Source organism: Aspergillus stella-maris (genome assembly GCF_047715825.1).
Source record: "Aspergillus stella-maris strain CBS 113639 unplaced genomic scaffold BDV14scaffold_63, whole genome shotgun sequence".
NCBI lineage: Eukaryota > Fungi > Ascomycota > Eurotiomycetes > Eurotiales > Aspergillaceae > Aspergillus > Aspergillus stella-maris.
The window spans coordinates 61839-86960 of NW_027396857.1; the positions used below are offsets into that span (position 1 = coordinate 61839).

The window sequence follows — 25122 nt, forward strand, 5'->3', positions numbered from 1 at the left end:
AAGAAGGTCGGAGCGAAGTGCTCTCGGAAGTGGCAGTACGTCAGTCGATCTGGCAGCTTGACCTTTCCCTCCTCCACAACCAACAACTACCCCACGAACATAACTACGAAACAACACCACAATGTCTTTCTTCGGGCTTGGAAGGCTCGTCTATGGTGCGTACTTTCCTGCTCTCGTATTCTAGCTTTCAATCACTTGTTCGACTAACGACCTTTCTCCGCAGTTATCGTCCTCATCACCAACTCCATCGCAATCCTCTCCGAAGACCGCTTCCTCGCGCGAAGTACGTCTCTCATACCAAATTTAATCGGTGCCGGCAGGCATAGCTAATATCGCTCTCTTAGTTGGTTGGGGCCGTCAACAAAATGATCCTTCCTTCGGCGCGGCATACGATAACACGAGCGTCAAAGCAAAGACAATAAATCTAATAGCTAGTGTGAGGACAGTGATGCGGAGTACGTTCTTCCCTCTCGCATACGTTCTAGCTTCTTTTCCCAATCCTGCTTTGGTACCTACGTTTGTGGAGGGGCTGGCTAGATTCAGTTACACCTGCAAGGACATGCGATGCGGATGCTAACAGGACAAAACAGTACCCTTGATCGTCATCAACACGATAATCATCGTATACGAACTCATCCTCGGATGACGGACGACTCAAACACCCCATTTCATTTCGCTATCGCGCCAATCGATTTATAGACCATATGAACAAAAGCGAACCGAACCCCCCGCGAGCGCAGTCCTTCGTCGTGACCTACTCTACTTATCTTGATCTACCAGCCATACTTATGCCGTGCCACCAACCCGTCCAGCGACCCCTCAGGATAGAACTAAATCCACAAAGCAGGAAAAGGGCACGAAAGATCCTTCTCGGTGCTGACGCGACGCATTGCGCCTTGATTCCGGTGGATGAGGAGTCTTGTTGGTTACGGGTTTATCCATGATGACGCGGTGGCTCGCCCTGATCTGTATATAAGCGCTCTGCATTAATGATATGATTACGAATGTGCTTGACTGGGCCTTTGCGAGGCATTGTGCTGTATTCTCAGAGGTTCTGAGAGAGATATCAAATAGTGTCTAGGCATCATGTAATGGGAAAAAGAGTAAGATCCAGAACTCATATGCTTGTAGACAATAGTAGATTATAGGCGATAATTGATACTCCGCCTATGTAAAATCTGCAACGAAACCTACGTTCACATTTTCTGCCTCATGCTACCTAAAACGCTGAAGGAAGTTGAGGGTATCCAACATGAAAACTAACAAGAGAAGACTCGCAAGTAGATAGCCCATTTGAAGCTGGAATATGCAGAAAAACCCTTGCGAGGTAGATATGTAGCCTTATTCTTTCCCACAATATGAAATGGCTGCAAAATGCCACTGGTATCAAAGCGAGCATCTTCAAGCTCGAGACATGTTCTCCGTGTTCTGACAGAATTAAAATCAAGAAAGCTAAAAAAAAAAGAACCAATGTTCGCCAGTCAAATATCCAGATCCAAATCCAAAACGCCATAATCGCCTAGCTGTGTGACCCAGAGACAGGGATATCACAAATAAATATGAGACATGAAAACAGAAGTGAAAGTGCAAAACATCGGCTGTAGCGAAATGATATGCCAATTTAATGCCACAATATGCAATTCGGATCAGTAACTGTACTGGTCCGTGTCCAAAAGAAAGCGTGCAAAAGTAACACATGAGCTAAGCGTGGACATCGTAGCAAGAGATGCTGTAGATAGTCGAGCCTAGCAAGGAAAAAAAATCTGATAATACATCCGAAGAAAATATGTACGTCGCTGTATGTATGTGCACAAAGGAGGATCAATCAAGTGATGGAACCTCATGAGGAGAGGATATTGAAGGACTTCTTCCGGAGACTGAAACTTCGCCATTTTCCGTGATGTGATCTGTCGTGCTTCGGGTTCTTGAGAGGCTCCTGATCTTTGGGTTGCTCTTTCGGCTGCTGCAGAGGTTGCTCTTCGGGAAGGTCTGGAGGCTTCTCCGTGATAGGGGAACGTATGAGATGGTCATTCAGTGGCTGTGACAAAGGCCGTGGTGGCGGGTGTACAGGTGAAAGTACTGGATGTGGAAGGTCGCTGGAGATTTTGCTTGACGAGTGATTCCCGTTGGGCAAGGACGGTATTGGCGGTGTAGAGGAACGGCCTTCTTTGTGACTGAATCGCTGGCTCAGACTTCTGAATCGACCAAGGCCCCCGGCAGTCCTTTTAGAGTTGCCATTCTCTGTGTAATTGCGTCGGTCCTCATCTTCCTTTGAAGCCTTGCTTGCTTCAAGAGCTGCTTTCAATTCATCGTTTTCGCGCCGTTGCCTATCTTGCCTATCCTTGTATTGAGTTTCAATTTCTTTTCGACGCTGCTTTTCCTTCTCTTTCTCGGATGCCTTCTCAGCTGCCTTCCGCTCCTTCTCCCGTTCCTTCTCTTCCTTGAGCCGCTCTTTCTTTGCCTGTAAGTCGCTCTTGCGTGATGTTAACGGTGTCGTAGGTGTCTCGGGAATCGGCGGTATAGGAGGTAATGAGGTGAGAGGTGTTTGGGGAGAAGCGGCGGAGGGAAGGCTTTCTGTATCGGTGCTCTCATGATGCGTTGACAGCTGAGGCGCGGTTGGGGCTCGTTTCAAGCCCGTGAAGCGATCGTGCTCCTCATATAAAGGTATTTGGGAGGCACTGTGAGCGTGAGCAAGAGCAGGCGAATGCGCAAAACCATTTTGTTTCAACGTGGAGGTATTGATGTCGACCGGTGGCTCCATATTCTCTTGCTCTTGTTCCTTCATCACAGCTTCCATCGTCGTCTCCTGGTAAAAGAGCACATACGCACAGGCCAGACCTGGCTTATCGCCAAAAAAGTTCCGCACGTAGTTTTTATCCACCGGTTCAACCATCTCATCATCAAATAGTAGCCATCCTCTATCTTGGGTCTTGATAATGGAGACATAGTGCCCGTGGTAAGGCCCGCCACCGATATGTACAACGACGGCATACAGCTCGTAGAGACGATCAGGATCCTCAGCATCATCGGTTGTGTTGAAAAGACGGAGGTGGTAAGGGTAGACAACTCTATGGAAGAGCTTCTGGAGACGTTGGAGATCTTCGGTGTATTTAAAGCGTTTGAGGTGCAATGCCAAAATCCGAGGCAGGCGTTTGATCTTCATCCTCTTCTCTGCTTCTTGTAGCCCACCACAATTGTCACAGTGGAATTTATTCCTTTCGCACAGCATCTCCTCCGCCGAAAACTTTCTTAAACACGAAGTGACTGACGAATGTTGTTCGAGATCCACCGATAAATCTAGAAAGACCTCGTCCCGTTGAGAAGCTTTCTCGCATGTGAGGCATTGCGTTTCGGACGTGAGGAGACCTTCGAATAGTTCGTGAACCCATCTGCTGGTGTTAGGCGTCTTGTTTCCTGAACTGGATGATGGCTGTAAAGAATCTGAGCTTTCGGCTGCGGGAACGACAGGATTCTCCAAGGCAAGTTGATTTGCGGCGTGTTCCACACTTGTAACGACTTCATTAAGTAAGAGGTTGAGAAATTCATGCGCGTCTTGATGCATGGCCGTCCTGAACATCTCGTTACCGCGGCGGAGCACTTCCAAGAAATGTTGCGGCCGGATTATCCCAATTCGAGTCTGGCTACCAACAACCGATTCAAACAGGTCCTTTAGAGCACTGAACAATGACTCCTCTATACCATAGCTGGATGCATTGTTCGCAGTCTCGAGAAGAGGAAGCGTCTGCAGGGCTACCTTCTTCTTGTACTCCGGCGAATCCTTGTCTTCGGGTTTCTGCTGTGGATTTGGGGGTTGCCCGGGTCGCGGAGAGGTCGCCGCTTTCTGTCTCTCTGCTAGTGCCTCAGCATCCTGGCGCGCGTTTGGATCCTGATACCGAAGAGCTTTGGCCAGCGCTGCTTCTAGACTCTCAATTGGTGTTCGTTTAGGATAGTTTAGGACGGCTTCTCGAAATGGGACTGAATAGTAGAGGCACTGTAGGATGGAGTTACAATAACTGTAGGAATTTATTAGTAGCTTTCCCTTCTGAACGGGACTGCCCAGGTCGCCGCCTACCATGTGTTTCCAAACTAAATGAAGTGATCAGCAGAGGCTCAACCAGAAAACCCTAATGGAACTTACGTTTTCCATTCCAAAGAACTTATCACTGCCATCGGTTCGGATCGGACCCAACTCAGTGAGCATTTTCTCTAGAGGAGTCATCGGGAGCGGGGGCTCCTTTCTTATGGGAGGTGCCCCGACTGAGGGCGCGGCAGATCCCTAGCGGAGAATTAGTATGCCAGAGTAGGACAGCGATGGTTTCGGATCCAATGTGCGAGAGGTCCGTGTCTTCCACAGGTTTTGAGGGGCATATATATAAAACTTCTCTGTAAGAAGGGAGCCAAGGGCGGGATTATGCAAATATAGCCCAGAGGCCGGAAAGGTCGTTGAGCGTTTGTCTATACTCACCACATCTCTTCGGAAACTTCTTAAGATTGACCCCATGATTGTCACCAGTTCTCTTGACTCGTACTAGTCGCCCTCATCTGGCGACGAGGCGGGGGAAGAGGCCGCTATACAATTCGCTCAACAGCACAAGTGCTGCCTAGATTGTCCACAGGCGGTTCAAGTATGCGACAGTCGGGAAAGAAGCGGAGGAGGGATCCGGCGAACGGCGCGGGGAATTGGGCGGAAGACAGAGAAAGACGTGACCGACGATGACGAAGGAGCATCCAAGGTGGAATACGACACTCAGGGACGTGGCGAGCAGAGGCTGGGGTAGTGGGTGAGCGACGGAAGAATATGGGGCGGAAACGTGAGGGCGGAATTCAAACGACGATGATAAGCCGATCGGTGGAGGAAGGCGACGAGGGAACGAGATTGGGTCTGAACAGGGATCCCATGCGAAGTAATAGGAATAGGACACAAGGACGAAGCGGCGCAGGGAGCGGAGGCAGAGGGAAGAGAAGAAATGAGACAAGAAGAGAGGAGATTGGGGAGAGAGGAGAACGATGGGGCGAGGCCGCTGTACCTCCGGGCTCTCCAGGACGGGTGGACACTGCCAGTGCCTCCGTACGGGATGGTAATCCTCTGGGCCACTACTACTATGACGCCGGTTGACGGGTCCGAGAGCGTTGAAACGAGGGGAAGGAGCCAATTACTCAGGCCGCTCTCCGGTCGCTGTTCACTGCTTTTGCCTTGATTATTAACTGCTCGGGTTTAGTTATGTCCATTATTCTCCATCTTCCTGGACTTGGAGAGGTGGCCGGGGTGGCCGGCCGTTTGGCTGTGTATTCATGGACGCTTATCGGTACGGTAATTACGCCAGGCCCTCGCCATGATGCATCCCACCCTCGAGTTTCATCACCCAACGGTCTCTTCCGCGGGGCGTCTCACTATGAATATGCAACATGCACTGTGAAAGAGAGAGAGCAGAGAGAGAGGCAAACTCGCCTGCAGGTTCAGCTTACCACACCTTTCTTGCGGCGGGAGGCGTCCTCAGGATCGATTGGGGTCATGCTGACTACATGACACTTCTCACCTAAGACCAGTGATCAGTCGTCTGTCTGGAAAATTTGCCTTACTCGGCTCCCTGTACAACGTGCTGTTTGTCGTGGGCTCCGCTCGGGCGGCTACAAAGCTTCCAGATGCGCGGCGGAAGACAGCATTTGCTGCATACGGTGAGACGACAGGCTTACATTGCCCAGGGCTCTTACGGCTGAGTTGCCCGGTTACACATGTGTACTTCAAAGCCAACATGCCACTTTGGCCCCCGTGGCTCAAAGAGGCAATCCAGTTGTGCCTGGAACGTGAACACGCAGCAGTCGGGTTGGGAACGTCGTCCCATAATTCCACCAATTTCCAGGCGCCAGGCGACATCTTCCGGATAAATAACAACGTTCGTTAATATCCCAGTCTACCCAGGGAAGCAGGGTTACATCCAGGCCAGCTACTCGGCCTTTGATTTGCTGCCAGCCCGTTGGCGTTGGCTTAGCTCTCTGTACCGCCACGAGTCAGTCTGTACGACATACAACCACCGTTTCAAAGTGCTCGAGGGCAGGTTTCGAAGTCCCACGCCGCAAACTGGCGGCTATCCAGACTGCTCGCCACTTTAACCTCTACTCTGTACTGATCAAGGTTCTGACGCGATTAGCGACATCGCGGGCGTTCGAACAAAGAACAGAGCAATGCTCGAGTGCGTGATTTTATGAAGCCTCCGACTGGGCGGCGCTCTTGGCGGCGCCTTTATGTGGAGCAATCAGAACAGCCTTTTTGCTGTGCCACTCGGCAAAGCCACCATAGGAGAAGTGCGCTTGTCTATCTTGTCCCCAATAAGCTTCTAACTTGGATTGGGGAAGTTGTCCTCGACTTTTACCCCAGATATTCTACCGAAGAGACGTCATATAACCTCGCAGGCTCAACTGAGCGTCCTGACAGGTCTGTACCGCACTAGGATGGGACAGTTCCGACGACCGAACCACGTGGAATACCAGAGATGACATGACTGCGTGCGGCCAATCGTATAATTTCTCGGGGTCCATAGCCACTTGAGTCTTGAGTCTTGACCCCAACTTTCCAGCCACTAGCGCATACCCGCGGCTGTCCTCTGCGCGAGATCTTGCAGGCAGTCAGGCAGGAGTTGGAGAATCAGCCTCTTAACCCCTAGAATAAATTCTGTGCGATCTGTCAGTGCTCAGATGAATTCGCGAAGATCATTCATTCTTATCTAAGATTCGAACTTAGACCCTAACATTTGAAATGTTCTGCTCTACATTTGAGCAGCATCGGTTGGAGAAGGGAAGATTCATCGGAGTCGCTCCGCTGTGCTCGGCGATAACGGAACAGAAACACCGAAGTACATCCATGCCCAACTGACCTGGTCACTTAGACGACGGCAGAGATATTAATACCAACATCCCGCTAGTGATCTTTAACCACTGAACAGGCAATAGACAACCTCACTAATGAACTCTGTTGTGATAGCAGAATACTGGGGTAATTAAATGGCAACCACTGATTGGCTGGCAATCTCGACATTGCATGCACAGACATGGAGAAGGCTCAACGCAAGGTCCACTGCGTTAATTATGCTCAGCCAACCATCCTGCTTGCTACCTGCAAGATGCATATCACTTCGGTTAATGAACCTTCGAGAACGAAGACCGGTAGAACCATGTCTGAGCTTGGAAGAGTGACGATCTTTCGGTCATCGACCCGACGATCAAGCTCACACCATTGCTTTATTCTGTATTCTACCTACGTAAAAACAAGGACTTGGAAAAACGACGGTCCAAACAGGCATCCAATACGAGCATTGCATTTCTACCTAGAGTAAAGAAACAACTGCTCAGAGCCCGGCGCCAATCTAGACGATCATCAGTCTGGGGTCTGTGCACTTTCCACATTAAAGATATAGTTCTTAACGATGAACACCTATATACAACCCTGCAAACGTGTAGAAGTGATAAGTACGGAGGCACATATCAGCATCCATTGCTTTCAAGCTCATATGTCGTGCTTCGTAGTTTGCTTCGACCTTATAAAAGCCATTAGGCACCATTCTCAGCAAGTGCGATGGGTGCACGCGGTCCTTCCTGCGCAAGCTGCGGTCCATCGCACCTTCCTTTCAAAGCACACAGCCAAAACGCGTATAGGGCAGGTGCGGCCGGACGCTCTTTCCTTTCGCTTATAGACAGTCGTGCCTTCCTTTGATAAGGTAGAGCAATATTCTAGCGCGGGGAAACACCGGACTTAGCAGCTTCTGGCCGAAGAGACGAACATCAGGTCATCAATCACCTATGGTAACGAATTAGAAAGGGTATAATAGATACATTGGGTGTTTACTACTAATACATATAGATACAAAGAAGCCCCATACAAATACATCCCTAGACGGGTCGCATCACGAATCTGCATTCCGCATCAAGAAGCCCTTAACAAACGGCAAGCGATCAATGATCTCAAATCCCAGACTCCGTCCCCAAGCGACAGGTCCCTGTCCGGGGACATTATAAAGCTTATGCAGGACATCGCAAGTCCCGCCAATCTTGGCATTAGTCGCCCATCGCTCGGCCGTGTACCGCTCAAGCGTGAGGATATCGCCAACGTCCATGCCACGGTTAACGGCGTATTCGATCGTGCTGGAGAGGGAGGCCACGTCGCTGAGACCCAGGTTGAGGCCTTGGCCGGCAAGGGGGTGGATGACATGCGCTGCGTCGCCGACGAGGGCGACGCGGGGGGAGATGTACGTTGAGGCGTGGCGAAACCGGAGAGGGAACGAAGCAACAGTGCCTTCTTGGAGCCCTGTGACCATTGGTGGGAGGTGTGGAACGGCAGGGGTGTGTTGGAGACGCCAGGTGAGCTCGCTCTCGTGCGAGTCTTCCTCGAGGTTTGTGACTGAAGGAGATGGGCGCTCCATACGGATCATGTATTGGAGGTCGGGCATGGAAAGGCGGAAGGCGGCATTGACCATTGCGATGAATGACTTCGGGCTGAGAGACTTGAGGTATGCGGCATTTTCGGGGGTCGTGGACCAGACGAGGGTGGCGTTGTTGTTTGGGAGCGGGAGCAGGGCAATGGGACCACCGAGAGATGGCAGGAAGCGCTGGTACGCTGTTCTTGTGCCGCTGGGGAAGGGTGCAGGAATCTGATCAGCGAGAGACAGAGTTGCGACGACTCCGTGGCGCTGGTAATCCCAGCCGTCTGTCGAGATGTCGGCGTACCGACGAACGGGGCTGTTAATACCGTCCGCCCCGACGAGAAGTCTTGCCGCGATTCTAGAGGGCGCAGCACCAGACTCAGATGCTCCAGCTGGTGCAATGGACAATACCGGCCATGCCGAGAGATCTGCTCCATTTAGCCCCTCCGCAGCACCGTTCTCAATGGAGGATACAGTGGACTTCGAGAATATGGACAGGTTCTCATCTCCGGAGGCAGTGATACGCGAAAGAAGGGCGTGTACTAGATTGGAATTCTCCGTCATCGTCGCGACGGTACGAAGGTCTTCAAATGGCGAGGTTTCGGCGGACCGGTCGAATGTGATTTTGGACCCTGTCTCTCCATCCCACACCTCCATGCCCTGGTATGGTTGCGTTCGCGTGACATCCAAATGATCCCAAGCCCCGATCTTCTGCAAAAACGACACGGATGACGGCGTAAGACTGCTGACTCGGTTGGAGAACTGTTGCGGGTCGAGCTTCCAGGAGCGCGCTTTGTCGAGGTCTTGTGATTCCACCAGGGCGACTTTCAACTTGGATGTTGCGGGTGATGCACCTGAACAATGGCGTCAGCATATTGGATCAAAATGACCAACAACAGTGAAGATTTGGAGAAGAAATGCATACGAAGAGCAGCAAGAAGGGCCAAACCAGCAGGACCCCCTCCGACGCAAACGACATCGTAAATGTCCGTCACAGGTGCGAGCTTCGACCCAAATCTGCGCTTATTCAGGACGCGCCCCGTTCGACACGATGGGCAAATGTATGGCCGCAAGGCCGAAGCTGCAATTGGCCGCATCGTGAGGTAGTTGTTGAGGTTCAAAGCCAGGGTTCCTGGAGCATGATTTCCTGCTTGGCCGATCATAAGATGGGTGCAAACACGGCAAACAGTCCTCCGTCCTCCGGAGAGCCGTGCACAACTCACCTACAATTACTACTGACATCCATGTGGTGCAAGACTCGTTCTTATGGGCTGCTTTTTTTAGTGCCTTAGCTCAGTGTCCTGCGAACTATGCTGAGAATTTAGGTCATCTTGCCCTACAGCTTCGGGGTTGTGTCTTTGATTGCCCTTACCGTGGCCAGCCGAACAGCTCGGATGCACCGACGCGCCTAGGCCGATGGAGAGAAGGCCCTTGCCCGCTGGAAGATATCGCGTTGATACGTGTCCAAGAGCGCTGCGGCAGGACACACATGGGCAAACTAAGTATAGACAGCCTTGCCTAGGCTTAGATGGCGCCCCGTCAGCCTGGTCCCACGTTCCCAAGTACCAGGTGCAATGGCACGCTGAAAATAGCTTCATTGCTCAGTGACAGGAACCCACCTAGGCTCATAAATAACGCTCCGGCCCCCCTGCGACCTATACTCCCGCCATTCTTGTCACGGTCTTACCGTTCATCACCCTCTATCGAGCCACAGCAGTAACGGTAGTACAGCAGACGACGAACAATCAGCGCATGGCTATGCACACTAAACAAACCAGAAAACAAGCGAAAATAAAGCCCGCCCTAATTATAGCTCATCCTGCATATCTCGAACCCCCCAAAAGGCCACAGGCTAACTGACTGACTGCATTCCGGCACACTGCCACCGCCGGTATGACGCAGGAGTCGCTGCGCCACGCCCGTATCAACCCATCATTCGCTCTGCGCATCTCCTAGAATCCCCAAGTTTCATAAGGTTGCGCTGCGGATTGCGCAGTGATCTTCGTTGCCGTGCGGAATAAGCAACTCTATGCTTATCCAGCTACATGCCATGCTGTCGCCGCTTCCAGGTTCGGATAATGGATGTTCGGCGGCGGCGGCGACGATGGAGTAGGTGCCTGGCCCATAGATATAGCCTGGCATGCCCACTGCACTTCCTAACTACTTCCCTTCTTAGTAGTAGCTTGTCCAGTAGCTGCCTGCACTGCCTACCTCATTGTTCATCTTGTGTACCTTAAACCCTGCGATACCTCACCTCCCAGCTCCACGTCCACTCTTCCCCCCACCTGAAACAAAGAACATCATCTAGGCAACAACATCCAACATCTAAACCATGACATCCAACACAAACAGCAATCCTTCACTCTCAGGCGCCGGGACCTCTAATCCCCAAAACCCATCCAAATCCAATCCAGCCTCAGCCTCAACCTCAGCCTCAATCTCAGCACCAACCTCATCACAGTCACAAGCACAACAACCCCTCTACCCCGGCCTAGGCGCCAACTTCGCGCATAACCCACAGGGCCCGGGGCCCTATACCGTGAACTACGACCAGGAGGCCTACTCGCAGTACATGGCGGATGAAGAAGCCGCAGCTCTAGCTGCAGAAGCCGCAACCGGGACTGGAACTGGATCAACGGGACCAGAGACAAAGAAGACCAAGACGCCGAAGCAGATATACCGTGAGGTGAGACGCCTCTCTTCCCTAATTCTAGTCTTTCACTTTGGTTGTAGTTCTGCTCCCCGCTATATACCCTCTATCTATGAAATGTAGGAAGCATAGCGTCTTGTCACACCGCATACCCACGAATGCTTATGCTTATACTTGTACTTGCACTTATACTTACTCTGCTGGGATTGAAGCAATGGGTCCGCCGCGCCCTGAACCCCGCGATATCAGATCCTAGGGGCGATCCCAGCCCGATTGACTTTGAGTGTGCGGAGAATCAGAGAGTTATGGAGAGAATTTGAGTTGCTTTGAGGTTGGATGGGCGGGTATGTATTGGGAGCTCGGAACAGCCACCCGCGGCTATTGTGACAGACAAGGATGGACCAGAGATGACTTAGATGTGCGGGAGTACTAGAGAGGTAGTCGGTAGTGAGTGGCAATGAAGAAAGAATCTGGAATGAAGCTAGTATGGATGTAGGTACAAGACGTCGTAAAGGATCATAGCGTAGAGTAGTGTAGCATGGTAGACCGGGATCGTGCTCTCCAAAGGTAAGGTAATAATTAGGGAGACATGAGAAATAGAGGATATGGAGCATGATTATGGTTGATGATGATGCACAGAGAGCCTCGGCAAGGTTTGGGGCCTCAGCTTGACCATCTACCTGTTTCCAGCTTCACCAGAGTGAGAGTTATCGTAATTGTCGTCTAGCCCCTCCTCCATCTCAGCCACGAATCGCTCCCAGGTATTCAACACCCCCTGATAAAACTCAATATGCTGCTCTGCCAAATCGCCCATAGAGTCGCGGAACTCAATAGCCTTAATCCGCTCAAAGTCCGCAACCTCACGCACGACCTCTTCATCAAACATCTCCGAGGTTGTCTTGGCGGATTCCACCTCTCTCGTCAGCTCCTCAATCCGAATCTCGAGTTTGCGCATTCGCTCGCGCCGTGATTGTTCGTGATCGACTCCACGCATATCTTCCATCTTTGAGCGGATAAAGGAGGCTGGGGATGAGGTGAGGGGGTTGGAGGCGTAGTATGAGGAGGGGTTGTTGGCGAGAGAGTCTCGCTCTGCCACTGCTTTGTTGCGGTAGTCGACTAGTGCTTCAAAGTCGAGCTGCTTCTGTTCGCGTGTTTTCAGGAGTGATTTGACAGATAGGATATAAGCTTCCATGTCACGTAGCGAGCCGAGATAATTTTGGTCCGTGTGGTCCTTGAGGTTCTTGATTCCCCGCGCGGTCTCTTCGACAGAGGCGGCGAAGACTTGTAGCGGTACCTCGACATCTGGCTCAAGTGGGACAAGCTTGCGGAACTGAGTCGCTAGCTCGTTATAGTCTGTTTCCAAATCGGACTCCCGTCGTGCAACTCGCGCTACTATCTTCTCAACATGGTTCAGATCCTCGTCCAGCTTGTCTGCCTTTTCCCGCACCTCGATGAATCGACGATCCGGCTTATGAACCTTGGTAAAGGCATTCACGAAAGTGTCGGTGAAGTTATCAAATATCCCCGTTCCGCCGCCATCCGACCCACCGGTCGAGGTCCGCGACGAGCGCACTCGCATGTGAGAGTTCCAGTCAGGCGATTCCAAAAAGATAGCGAGCAGAGGAGCCCTCCGTAAAACCGGATGCAGTGTTAAGCGTTTCAGAAAGCGATGTAGTGACCACGCTCTCCGCGTGGTAAACTCCGGCCCGAACCTGTCTCCACGAACGTATTCCATCTTGTGCTTATCTGGCAGTGGCGGCACCGCACACGCAGGGTATTCCCGGTAAAGCGTCTTGTAGAGGAAGAAAAAGTCTGTAAATCGTCTGCGCACAGTGAACTCCGATTTCTGGAAAGACTTGAAGTCCGTCTGGTAGCTATCGCGTTAGCATTTGCTTCATCTTCTCGCTAGGCAGCGCAATATAGTATATATCTTCGTCTGGTCGACGTCAGAGTACTTACGTGCGTAGAAACAAGGTATGAAATGTATGCATCCTTGGTACCGTCATTCTCCTTCATCGGCGTATCGACCCGACACTCTAGAAATCCATCTCCGATGCCCGCGAGGTCTAAGGCATCCGCATGTGGCCCCGCTTGGGGAATCTCACTTGCCGAGCTCATCCTTCGCTTACCATTGGGATCGTGACGAGTTTCAGGGGATTCTTCAGTATCGGTTCCGGAGGTTGTGGGACGAGAAACATCGCTGTCCGGCCCATGGCGCCACGAGACGCTGTCGAAGTCGTCGTGATCCATGGCGGGGAACAACGAGAGACACTGTGTGGGTGACGATATGGACGAAGCTACACCAAGCGGATATACAGAGAGAGCAATAATAGCAAGGACAAATGTTCAGCTCGAAAGAAACTTTAAAAAAGAGCTGATGGTGAGGAGGCTGGTCGGAATTGTCAAGTCGTGGGGAGTTGCGGAGGTGAAGTTGATCAATTGGGGAGTGCACAGCGTCATTGCCAAGACCCACCACGGAGTAAACAGTCAGCCGCCAGCAATCTACGGTCTCTAGTATGTATTCTTGCATCCTATTAAGTTGCGTTGAGAATTCATTTGAATCACATCATCGTATCTATTTCCAGCTTGCAACCGCTTCTGGGTTTCCCAGCGGTGGTTTGTATTCATATGTACAGTCTGTTCATTTGTTTCGGACGTGGCGCCGATCTGAGCAATGCAATAAATCCAAGAATAGCAATAACGGACAGAAACACGGGCAATAGGGGGAGGTGCAAGGGAATAAAAAATAAGGATGGAATATATAGATACAATCACGACTGATCTAGTCGCTTCTTCGGGTATCATTAGCGCTGGTGCTTCGCCTCGGCTCAGCACCTGTTTGGTCTCGGTATGGCTCGTCATCATCATCCTCGTCACTGAACAGAGGCTCTTCCTCGCTTTCGCCGGCAAAGGCATTGTAAAGTTCACCACCGCGACGGCGAGATGTCCCATTCATGGCCTTGGTCTCATCCTCATCCTCGATCATCTCGAAGTCGTAGTCGTCACGGTCATTGCGGAGGCGTCTGCGTCGCTGGACGTGGAAGTAAACTCCGAGACCGATGCAGAAAATAATAATTGAACTGATCGCGGCGTAGATCCATACTTGTGTGTGCTTGGAAGCACCGAATGTCGGGAAGAAAGAAGGAAGGAAGCTGTCGGAGACAGGAGAAGGTGTAGGGGTAGGAGATTCAGTGGATGTTTCAGAATCCGCTGGAGTAGGCTTGACGTTGACAGGACGGTCAACGGTGTGGGAGGGAGCACTTGGAGGATCCGTTTGGGTCGGAGCAGGTTCCACGGTGGTTGTAACGACGATAGAATCCTCAATGGTATGATCGTCGTCGTGCTCATCCGGAAGTGGGTGCAACTTCTGCTTTGATCCATCGACGGCCTCGCCCCAGAAGTTCAGTCGCCAGTCGAGGAATTCGCCAACGTTGTCATTAACGGTCGAGTCTTTGACGATGACAGTCCAGGTGCCAACACCCGATTCGCCCCTGACTGAAAGTTAGCGCTGCTCAGAAACTGTTTGATTGGGGATGCTTACCAGTGAGCGACGGTCATGAATGTCCAGTCAACGTATCCAACCTCAGCATCATCATGCACTCTTGGAGTGCTGAGGTGGCTGGTCACATTATCGGGACTTCGCAGTTCTACACTAAGATCGCCACGGCGGGTATGGTTGACGTTCATAGTGACAGTAACATGCTCCAGTCTAGCAATGTTGGCGTCCTTCATCACCTTCTCGCTCACTTCCCAGGATGAAGCAACGCCCTTGTCGCCCTGCGGAACTTCATGCTGGACTCTCAGCCACGGCGAGTGGTACCATGCCTGTGGCTTCACCAGTTCCCAGGTCTTGGCTCGCTGCACGAGGCTGTATGTATCAAGCTTTCCGAAACCCCAATCGTGACTGAATTTTCTTCCGGACTTCGTAACTTGCCAGCTTCCATCGTCTTCATGAACTGGAATTGAAGTCTCGACCATGAGATACTGGGCATCACGCCATGTGATTTCCGGACGGACACTCAGAACAAGAGCCATAGCACCCACAACCATGGGTCCCGCGGCAGAAGTTCCACCGTGAGAGGAATAGCACTTGTCCGTACCAACGTCGGTGGTATGAATGGAATCAGTTCCACCACTGCTGTAGGCGACCACCAGCTGAGCTGAGCAGGACTCTGAGTATGATGGATGGTTGCCTTCACGGTCAATAGCTCCGACGGTTATACTGTAGATGCTGTTGGTATAGCCGTCGAAGTTGCAGTTGTCCCCGGCCGACGCGCCATTTCCAGCTGCGAAGACGAAGATTGATCCCTTACTATCCCGGCCCTTCTGGACGCCGTTGACAATTGCCTTCTTGATGAGGATGCCAGGGGCTTCCATAGTACGACCATCATCAGGGGGCCCCCAAGAGCATGAGTAAATATCGTTATCCTGATAAGCATAGTTGATGGCGCTAGCCTCATCGGTGTCATCAATGGCTCCAGACAGAATGCGGATTCCGGCAACTTTGCTATCGTATGCGATACCGACACCGCAAACATCGTTCCTCGCGGCTGCGATCTCTCCAGCGCACCGGGTTCCGTGCCTATCGTCGCGCAGGCGGGGCCTCGGTTCCGGACTATGGTCATTGAAATCGTACGAGCCCTCAGCAAAGTAGTTCGGGCTGAGATCGTTGCTATACATGTCCAAGCCATCGTCGACGACAGCCGTCGTCGCACCCTTGCCGGTAATGCCCTCCAGCCAGATTCCTGACACGTTCAAGTCATGGCCCACTTGCTCGGTGTTGAACAAATGCCATTGGGATTCAAAGATGGGATCTTCGATCCCAAGGGTCGAGACAAGCTTGCTGCGGGCTTGAACGGCCTCGACGTTCTCTTCGCGGCGGGGAAGGTCTTTGGTGAGCTGCTCCAGAGGCGGCGTCCGCTTCACTAGACGCTGCTTTGGTGCAAGTTTTTGAGACCATAGAATGCCGTCGAGGTCTTCATTTCTCTTATCGAGCCCAGCGTTGTCGGCGCCGCGGCGTCGCAACTTTCTCCTGACATGTAGGTCCTCCAGAAGCGCATCGACATCCGCGCCATTTTCCCTCGGCAAAGAGAAGGTATGGTGGCCGTCCAGCTCTCCTACCTGACCTTCATGGCGAGCACCAAGCCGTTGAGCAATATCCGAGGGGGAGGATGCGGCGTCGAGGTGAAGGGCGAAATAGTCACGAGTTTCGTAAGAACGGCGAGAGTGGAGGGAAGCGGTAGCGGCGCAGAACAAGCCCAAGGCTGCCGCTGCACTAGTCAAACGCATGGCGAAGGTAGCGAAGGCAGGAGAGGAGTGGAGGGAGAACAACAGAACTCCTGCTTAGATTGAGCGAGATGAGGACAACTAATAGGCTGACATCGGAGCACGGCGAGTGAAGAAAATGGAATAGCAGAAACGACGTGGCCCCAAAGTTGAACGAAAGAAAGCGCCGTCTATTTGGCCACAGATAGAAATGACAATGGCAAGAATAGAACAAAGAAAGAAGAAATCCCCAGAGAGCTGAGAGAGTTATGAATTGGGAGCGGCAGTGAAATGACCGTGCCTGGAGGAGGACTAGTTATTCTTCTGGTGAGACTGGGGACCTGAGGCACTGATCGCCTCCTGAACGCTGGGCGGGAACAGCCTTATGTGCCTGAATAGTAAGGCATACACGGCTATAGTGGAGATGTGGCCACCGGGCGGACTTATCGCGCAATCCGGGAAACAATATGCTTTCGCTGCCACTGTTTGCTGGTACAAGACTCGACTTCGGATAATGCATATTGTACCATGCTATATCTTCTATTTGTCTCTTATATAGATCAGTCATATCATCTTATGAGAATTTAATCCTTTCAGTTTGCACCATAAATAAAAATATACCGAATCCCCGCGACAGGGTAATACCAGCAAATGCACAAGTATACACCAGATACCTCAGATACTCGGCAGTTCGCTTGCAAAAGCATTGGCTTGCTCGGCCACATGAAACAAGAGCAAGATCAAAGCAGACAGATCGAAGGTGTCTGGTTGGCATTTCACCTGTCGTGCAGCCCCGCAAGCTGCAGCAACAGACGAGGAGGCTGGGCCCAGCCACTCTTGCAATAATGCAGCTCAGCGTCATCTCTGTTAAATCCCATCGACAATTTCTCCATTCTCTTTCTCAGTAATCCGTTTTTTCAGGCTATACCCTTTGACTGCGTTCTTTCCATTTGGCTGGATACTGTCGCCGAATCTCCATTCATAATCATTCGGCTGCGCTGCTTGCATATACTCCGACTACTAGATTACACCCGCAGCCTCGCACAACCACTGAATCTACGTCTATTTCTCCCCGACCCGGTGTGTCGAGACAACGGTATTGGAACCTCTGTATCGAGGACATGGCGGTTTAGGCAATTGCATCCACGGATTACATTTTGATTAATCCTCCAGTTCCGCGCAACAACCTCTCACTGCGGTGTTAGGCAGCCGCGGTCAATTATATTGAATCGAAGCTTCACCCACGAATTCTCCAGCAAAACCTCTGGGACTTGATCAGTCAGGATTCATATATAGGACACAGCTGCACGAGTAACCGGTGCCATGGCAGCCGAGCCAGCAATTCCAGGTACATTTCCCTCCGGCGTAGACTTTGTTTTCAGCGAGCTGAGCGAGTATCTTCAATGGCGCTTGAGAAATCTACTGACGGGATGCTTAACAGATCCTTCGGCATCATATGGTAGCCATGCTACTTCAACTTCACAAGATCAGACGCCGCGCCTGAGTCGATCTGACACGGTGAAGTCGTCAGGCGAGCAGCATGACTGGGCCTACAATCGATCTCCGCTACAAAAGCTCGAGGTAGCGCTTGGTGGAATCAGCAAAGAAGAAAAGAGAGCCCGTGCTTTGGAAGCTGAGCGAAAGTTGAGAGAGCGGATGGCCGCCGAATCCGCAAAGCCCGTAGTCTCCCCTGCTTCGGAGGCTCGAAAAAGCAACACCCGGGCAGTCCCTCAACAATCTGCACACGGAAGTGAGTTTCCTTCTTGGCGACCGTCACGAAAGGAGCCAAAGCCGCAAGAAAATGGACAATCTGAAAGGCAGGGCAGCATCGCTGCAATGGAGCGACCAGAGCCTGCGAGACCCAACACCTCTCGTGCCAGGGCACCGACACTCCATGACCCTATGGCGAGTCCGCTATTAGAGTCTCAGTACGCAAGCAACAAGCCTCCTGCTATGAAAGGTGTTAAAGGAGGTAGCGTCCCTCGACGATCGGTTTCGATTAATCACCAGCCGGAAGAGCCTCGTATGCCCATGCCCATGCGAGAGCCGCACCAAGCCCCCAGCCAAAATCGTCGATCACTATCATCTCAGATCCCTACAGTACCTCGGCCCGAGCAAAGCGGCCCCCCAGCTCAACATAGAGCTTCGATGGCTGACCAACCTCCTGCTGTTGCGAAGACGAGAGCCCCTTTGCCCGCCATCAACACTCAGAAGACCAGAAGAAGTGAGTCGCCGGCCGACTCACCAGCTATCACGCCTGTAGCGGACAAAATACCTGCTCCTCACGAAATACAAGATAGCGGAGAGTCCATTATACCTGGAAGCGAGGAAAGCATCCAGCGCTCGCAAACCAAATCCAAGCGCCATACTGTTTCATTCAATGTGCCCCCGCCAACACCACCGCCGCTGTCAGAATGGAAGATTGCGCCCACTCTGAGGCTTGGCGTATCTGATTTTGAATTACAGGCACAAGATGTGGATAGAAACAAAGCCTGGTGGGAAGCAGGTGCCCGTGACCGTCGGAAGAGTAGGGCATTGCCGAAAGAATACCAGAAAGCACCTGTTCAAAAGCCAGCTTGTAAGTTGTCACGTCAAGTTTATTTTCATGTTGAATCGCTGACATCGAATCGTTTTAACAGCTCACAAACGCTTCCAGCCACTGATTTTCCTCAAAAGCGGACCTTTACTTCGCTATTCAGGGTTGAAACGAACACGAATTGATGGACCCAATGGGCCGTATGACAAGGAGATTTGGAGGGGCAGTATTCTGATTGTCACCAAAGACTCGATCTCATCGTATGAGCCAGTGCCAACACTAAGGCTGTTTTCTCAACCAATGGATCTTCTTCCCCCGCCGCCCGTACAAATCAACAGCGAGGGAGTACAGCTAGCACCCGAGTATATTGATCCGACAGCTGGGTTGATGAAGCTGGGCCGAGATGGTCGCCCACTTTACGTCAAACCCGTGGACCACACTGAGGAGCAGCTTGATCTATCCTCCGTTGAGAATGATGATGGAATTTATGAGATGTCTCCGAGTGCCATTGACTACGGATACAAGCAGCCGATCCCTGCCAACAGAATACACTCGACGGACGGGGAAACGGTTGGTATGTACAAAGAAATCCCTGGTTTCCGTCTGTATGCAGACCCAGGCAGAGACGTTACGTTTTGGAGGTTCAATCTGGAGATCGAGTTGAGTGAAAAGCAGAAACGGATCGCATATCGTCTAAACCAAGGCCCTGCCCTTGGATTTTGGGTGCCAGCTCGGGGGCAATCGATGAATGTCATGTACCATTCAGGCAATGGGTTTACTCCAGGGGTGGACTCCGACAAGCTCTGCGGTCCGGATCCCTTATGGCGAGATGTCCTCAATGAACACCAGACCCGACCATTTCATGTCATGGTCGGTGGCGGAGATCAAATTTTCAACGACAAGGTCACCTCAAACTCCATTCATTTCCAGGAATGGCTCAAAATCAAAGATGCCAGCGAAAAGTACGAAACGCCACTCAATCCTGAGTTCAAGAACGAACTAGAGAATGGATACCTGGAAAGTTACTCTAGTTGGTTCTCACAAGGCCTCTTTTCACTCGCCAACTCTCAGATACCAATGGTGAATATGTGGAATGACCATGAGATTCTCGAGGGTTTCGGATCTTACCCAGACGAGTTCATGAGCTCCGCTGTAATCTCGGGTCTTGGGAATCTTGCGTTCAAGTACTACTTACTATTCCAGCATCATAGCGTGCCAGAAGAGACTGAAGCCGATGAGCCTAGTTGGATTCTTGGACCCGAGCCTGGGCCATACATCAACCAGCGCAGTCGTAGCTTGTTCATGTCTTTTGGCAATGGAATGTCCTTCCTGGGACTTGACTGCAGGACTGAGCGGATGGTAGGCTTTGCTCTGGCTTTCCTGAAATTGGCCATGCTGACCAGGTTAATAGTGCGATGAGATCATAAGTGAGCGCACTTCCGATCTAATCTGGGACCGCTGTCACCGCGAGATTGTCAGAGGCGAGACAAAGCACTTGATCGTGCTAACAAGCATTCCGCTTGCATACCCTCGAGTGGTAAGTCCACACAGTCTCTGGCATTGCGCCGTCGCTCACTCTGTTATAGGCCATGGTAAAAAATATATTGAACAGCCGGCAATCTCTCGGGAAGGCCGGGCTTTTTGGTGGCTTGGTCAACAGACACGGCGCGAAGGTTGAAATATTCGACGACCACTGGACAGCAAAGCAACACAAGTCGGAGCGAAAGTACTTGATAGAAGACTTACAGGACCTTGCGGCTGAGAAATCAATTCGTGTCACTATTCTGAGGTACGAAAGCACCATCGCTTGGTTGTATATGCATACTGATTGTCGTACAGTGGCGATGTTCATCTTGCTGCGGTCGGGCAATTCTATTCCAACCCAACCCTCAATATTGGCAAGGACAAGGACTACCGGTACATGCCTAACATCATCTCGTCCGGAATTGCAGACGCTCCAACCACTGAGATGATTTCCGACACACTCAATCGCCGAAACCAAGTTCACCATATGGACAGTAATACTGACGAAGACATGATCCCTATCTTCTCTCAGGATGTCAACAACAAACAGCGAAACAACAAGCGTCTGCTACCTCGACGCAACTGGTGCTCTATACGCTTGTATGAGCCTGGTATGTTTAACACTCCAGTTACCTTTCTATCCATCTAACAGAGTATAGGCACAACACCACCCGCAACTCCACAATCCGAATCCCCCGCTCCTTCTAATGAACCGCGCCCTAACATGCTTCAAAGAACACTCTCATTAGGTCGCGGAGACCGATCAGAAAGGCCACAAGGTGGCCTTCTCCGACGGCTCTCGGGTAAGGGTCGACCGCCCACAAGAGAATTCAACCTGGACCGCGTTCCCCCAGAGCGCCGAATGAGTATGGACAGCGCTCTCCCGCAAGCCGGAACCGGTGACTCCTACTTCCCACCCCAAGGAGACGCCGACTTCCGACCTGGTCCATTCCTCCGTCGCCCCACGAACCTTAGCTTGAAGTCTTCGAAGAGGGCATCAAAACGCGTAGACGATGGCATGGGGGCATTTGTCAACCTTGAGGGCGGGCTTGCCGTCACGCTGAACCTTGAGCTCAACCCCAAGGATCCCTCCGGTATCACAACGCCGTATAAACTCCTTATACCGGCGCTTTGGTTCGAAGGCTCAGAGTACGATCCCCCCGCGGCGCCAGTCACAAAGGGTTGGCGGAAGTGGCTCGGCGTTAGACGTAACGCGTCGAGCAAGCCTTCCCTTGACGAGGACAGAGACGGAGACAGAGACGCCGAAGAAGACGAGGATGAATATAGCGATGAGGATGAACCTGTTGTCCCAGCTGCTCAAGAACGAGCGCCTCCAGTTCGCCCTATGGCTACCGGTCGACCAGTATCAACCCCCGCTCCTCAACGCCTAAGTTACGAGTACGACGATGATGATGATGAAGACGATTCCGAGCTTTTCCTGGGTCCGGAACAAGAAGCCAGACCTAATGTCAAGCGCAGCTCAAGCATCAAGAAGTGGTTTGGACGGTCTTGAGTGGAAGAAAGCGAAAAAGTACATACTGACCTACATAAATACCTTAATGTTTCCTTGTTCTTATGACTTTGCTTGATTTGTACTTAGAGATGATTTACGAATGATGATCGCTATGACCTGCGCGTGTGTATATAGCTGCAAATTATTGGAGGGGGTCTTTCGATTTTGGATTATGTTTGCAAATTTACTCGACAATCTTAAACGCCCTGCGTAGGTAACTTACTCCAACAAGCTGCACCTCGGATCTATAAAGCTCAACCGGTAGTCCAATATTTTGTCTTGCCGAACTGTGCACGGCAATCGCAACACCGGCTGTTACTCGAGTCTGATCATTGGAGGTTATGGGCATGTTTCCTATCCTGGCAAGTATCGTCGCAAACCAGGAATATAGCGTGAGGAGATGATGGGCCTATGATGCTATATGTATCCTACGCCGATGGCAATGTATGCTCGAGCTTCCCCACGGGGCATGATGCATTAGCCGTGAAATAAGGTCTAGGATTGCAAGTATAAATACCAGACATTTTCAATGGAGTTGAAGGGAATTGCTCTCGTTCTGAAACTGCATGTTCCTGTTCAACTTCGTGCTTATATATATATATATATTTGCAACATGTTCTCTAGAATTCGTGACTTTGCCTTGACGGCACTGGCATTCCAGACTCTATCACCGGCACTCGCAGCTGAAGACCTTCCAGCCCCTGAGCTGTCATACCTCTACACAGCATATGTCTACTGCAGGGGCACCCTAATGAACGAAGACGGGCCCAAGGGCACTCGGCGGGCTATACCCATTGTCGGCGGAAATTTTACGGGACCAAGGCTGTCTGGTATGCAAACTACTACACACTACTACACCTACCTGATATCATTGACATTAATATTGCTGCAGGCGAAATCCTCGACCTCGGTGCCGACTGGGGCACCGTTGATCCCAAGACCGGGATCTTCTCTGCCGACACAAGGTATAACCTACGCACGGATGATGGCGCAGACATCTTTATCCAGACATCTGGGCCAAAAGCTCCGTCGGGGAATTTGCACCTGCGGCTGATGTTCGAAACCGGGCATGAAGACTATTACTGGTTGAACAGTGTTCTGGGTGAGTTTGCGATCAACAACCGAGTGGTGAGATCAGAAGGTTAATAATCCGGGGTAGCGATCGGAAGGTTGACCAACATCTACTCGGGGAACGATTCCTCGATTTTGAAGATTGATGCGTGGAATGTAAGTCGCCATAGTCTGGACGCATGGTTGATATATAATAATAACGAGAATTAGTTTGCGTCGGACTGGACGGCGGGGGATCTGGAGCTGGAGGCATGAGTAACGGACGTACCTTGTCGGTGTAGAGGGAGGAAGAGTGACGAGATCATCTTGATAATCAGCCGCGGTCTCGGCCTGGCACGTGACCTGAGCACCTTTTTTTTCTGGCGGAATTTGTTCGGAAGCAAGAGAAGCCACTGCCCCTGCTTAGAGATCAAGGCTCAATCTGCGTTCTCGCTTCTCAATCGCTTTTCTTATCTGATCTTCGTCCAGAAGACTCTTCTTCTTAGCTAAGCCTGATCGTCCAGCCCATCTTTTGCTGCCTCTGTCACTGTCGTGCTGCTTTCCAAGTCCCCACCCTTTGCCCCTCGTGCCTAATTAAAAGCCCCCCTCCGACTTCCATTCCAGTCTTTCATCTTTCAAACCGCCAATCTGTTTTCCTCAACCTTTCGAAGACTTCGCTTTTCTTCTCTCAGGTCCTCCTTAGGGTTTACTGCTGCTGCTTTTACGTCGCATCGCCAGAACCCGCCTTCGTCGCCGTCAGTTCTATCGAATTCGTTCTCGACGCCGCTGCGCGTCAATTCATCTTCCAGAATGGTTCATACACCAGTAGTCAGTATGTGCTCATTGCTCTCTTGCCACCATGCGAGAAGCATCATCTCGCCGATACAAGAAAGATTGACTAATTTCTGTAGTCATTGGCTCCGGCCCCGCCGCTCACACCGCTGCCATCTACCTCTCTCGGGCGGAACTCAAGCCTGTCCTTTATGAGGGTATGCTCGCCAACGGCACCGCTGCCGGTGGCCAGCTTACTACCACCACCGATGTCGAGAACTTTCCCGGTTTCCCCGACGGCATTGGCGGCTCAGAGCTCATGGACAACATGCGCAAGCAATCTATCCGATTCGGCACAGAGGTGATCACCGAGACCATCTCTCGCGTTGACCTTTCACAAAAGCCTTTCAAGCTCTGGACTGAGTGGAACGACGGCCCCGACAACGAGCCCGCCCGCACTGCCGACGCTGTCATCATTGCTACCGGTGCCAACGCCCGCCGTCTTGGCCTGCCCGGTGAGGAGAAGTTCTGGCAGAACGGTATCTCCGCCTGCGCCGTCTGCGACGGTGCTGTGCCCATCTTCCGCAACAAGCCCCTCTTCGTCATTGGTGGCGGTGACTCCGCTGCTGAAGAGGCCATGTTCCTCGCCAAGTACGGCAGCAGTGTCACCGTGCTCGTCCGTCGCGACAAGCTCCGTGCCAGCAAGGCCATGGCTAGCCGCCTTCTCGCCCACCCCAAGGTCACCGTCCGCTTTAACTCCGTCGCCACCGAGATCCTCGGTGAGGAGAAGCCCAACGGTCTGATGACCCACATCCGCGTCAAGAACGTCTCCACCGGCGAGGAGGAGGTCGTCGACGCCAACGGTCTCTTCTACGCCGTTGGCCACGACCCCGCCACCGCCCTCATTAAGGGCCAGATCAACCTCGACGAGGACGGCTACGTCGCCACCGTCCCTGGCACCAGCATGACTTCCCGCGAGGGTGTCTTTGCTTGCGGTGACGTCCAGGACAAGCGTTACCGCCAGGCCATCACCAGCGCCGGATCCGGCTGTATCGCTGCCCTCGAGGCTGAGCGGTACATTGGTGAGAACGAGACCTCCGAACCCATCGAGCCTGCTCACGCCAACCCCGCTCTCTAAATACCTTTTCCTCCGTTCTCCTACGTTTTCGCTCAACCATAATTGAGGCTTCCGAACCTCACTTACATCTAGACCATCATACATGATATCTATTGTCTCTATTTCCGGATTTCTTTCTAGACCTCAGCGCTTTTCATTTTCCTGTTATTGGTTTACATCGGTGATGCATAATGAATCATAATTACTGCATTACAGATCGGTGCGTTTTGTATATAGAATAGAACGTGATAGAATTATTTTCTTCCATGAGATCTTCAAGGA

The 25122-nt window shown here is 51.7% G+C and overlaps 10 protein-coding genes across 10 annotated transcripts; 5 read left to right on the forward strand and 5 right to left on the reverse strand.

Annotated features, from left to right (window-relative positions):
• Window positions 1-50: 50 nt before the first annotated feature.
• On the forward strand, window positions 51-1097 carry BDV14DRAFT_180270 (YOS1 family protein). Its single transcript, XM_073769888.1, has 4 exons — window positions 51-155; window positions 224-283; window positions 345-455; window positions 591-1097. Exons 1-4 carry the CDS (start codon window positions 122-124, stop codon window positions 644-646), a joined length of 261 nt encoding a protein of 86 aa, XP_073624467.1. The 5' UTR covers window positions 51-121; the 3' UTR covers window positions 647-1097.
• A 14-nt stretch (window positions 1098-1111) lies between these two features.
• BDV14DRAFT_123066 (uncharacterized protein) lies at window positions 1112-1676 on the reverse strand. The gene has a single exon (XM_073765932.1). The coding sequence runs from the start codon at window positions 1511-1513 to the stop codon at window positions 1220-1222; it is 294 nt and encodes a 97-aa protein (XP_073624468.1). The 5' UTR covers window positions 1514-1676; the 3' UTR covers window positions 1112-1219.
• Window positions 1112-5151, reverse strand: creB (ubiquitin C-terminal hydrolase CreB). The gene is made up of 4 exons (XM_073769889.1): window positions 4466-5151; window positions 4139-4276; window positions 4073-4086; window positions 1112-4013 (listed from the first exon to the last, which is right to left on the reverse strand). Exons 1-4 carry the CDS (start codon window positions 4499-4501, stop codon window positions 1841-1843), a joined length of 2361 nt encoding a protein of 786 aa, XP_073624469.1. The 5' UTR covers window positions 4502-5151; the 3' UTR covers window positions 1112-1840.
• A 2747-nt stretch (window positions 5152-7898) lies between these two features.
• On the reverse strand, window positions 7899-9511 carry BDV14DRAFT_203693 (putative ubiquinone biosynthesis monooxgenase (Coq6); the record flags this gene model as incomplete). Its single annotated transcript, XM_073774339.1, has 2 exons — window positions 7899-9268; window positions 9340-9511. 2 exons carry the CDS (start codon window positions 9509-9511, stop codon window positions 7899-7901), a joined length of 1542 nt encoding a protein of 513 aa, XP_073624470.1.
• Window positions 9512-10484: 973 nt separating this feature from the next.
• BDV14DRAFT_180280 (uncharacterized protein) lies at window positions 10485-11540 on the forward strand. Its single transcript, XM_073769890.1, has 2 exons — window positions 10485-11100; window positions 11277-11540. The coding sequence occupies exons 1-2, from the start codon at window positions 10747-10749 to the stop codon at window positions 11382-11384; spliced, it is 462 nt and encodes a 153-aa protein (XP_073624471.1). The 5' UTR covers window positions 10485-10746; the 3' UTR covers window positions 11385-11540.
• On the reverse strand, window positions 11541-13481 carry BDV14DRAFT_180281 (sorting nexin-4). Its single transcript, XM_073769891.1, has 2 exons — window positions 13024-13481; window positions 11541-12931 (listed from the first exon to the last, which is right to left on the reverse strand). Exons 1-2 carry the CDS (start codon window positions 13312-13314, stop codon window positions 11741-11743), a joined length of 1482 nt encoding a protein of 493 aa, XP_073624472.1. The 5' UTR covers window positions 13315-13481; the 3' UTR covers window positions 11541-11740.
• A 147-nt stretch (window positions 13482-13628) lies between these two features.
• Window positions 13629-16499, reverse strand: kexB (kexin kexB). Its single transcript, XM_073765933.1, has 2 exons — window positions 14606-16499; window positions 13629-14555 (listed from the first exon to the last, which is right to left on the reverse strand). The coding sequence occupies exons 1-2, from the start codon at window positions 16351-16353 to the stop codon at window positions 13847-13849; spliced, it is 2457 nt and encodes an 818-aa protein (XP_073624473.1). The 5' UTR covers window positions 16354-16499; the 3' UTR covers window positions 13629-13846.
• Window positions 16500-17195: 696 nt separating this feature from the next.
• BDV14DRAFT_180284 (uncharacterized protein) lies at window positions 17196-22161 on the forward strand. Its single transcript, XM_073769892.1, has 7 exons — window positions 17196-17677; window positions 17771-18907; window positions 18969-20224; window positions 20277-20402; window positions 20452-20654; window positions 20705-21000; window positions 21049-22161. Exons 1-7 carry the CDS (start codon window positions 17653-17655, stop codon window positions 21900-21902), a joined length of 3897 nt encoding a protein of 1298 aa, XP_073624474.1. The 5' UTR covers window positions 17196-17652; the 3' UTR covers window positions 21903-22161.
• Window positions 22162-22515: 354 nt separating this feature from the next.
• Window positions 22516-23228, forward strand: BDV14DRAFT_203698 (DUF3237 domain-containing protein; the record flags this gene model as incomplete). Its single annotated transcript, XM_073774340.1, has 4 exons — window positions 22516-22732; window positions 22795-23004; window positions 23062-23129; window positions 23184-23228. 4 exons carry the CDS (start codon window positions 22516-22518, stop codon window positions 23226-23228), a joined length of 540 nt encoding a protein of 179 aa, XP_073624475.1.
• Window positions 23229-23253: 25 nt separating this feature from the next.
• Window positions 23254-25122, forward strand: trr1 (thioredoxin-disulfide reductase TRR1). Its single transcript, XM_073765937.1, has 2 exons — window positions 23254-23784; window positions 23864-25122. Exons 1-2 carry the CDS (start codon window positions 23763-23765, stop codon window positions 24859-24861), a joined length of 1020 nt encoding a protein of 339 aa, XP_073624476.1. The 5' UTR covers window positions 23254-23762; the 3' UTR covers window positions 24862-25122.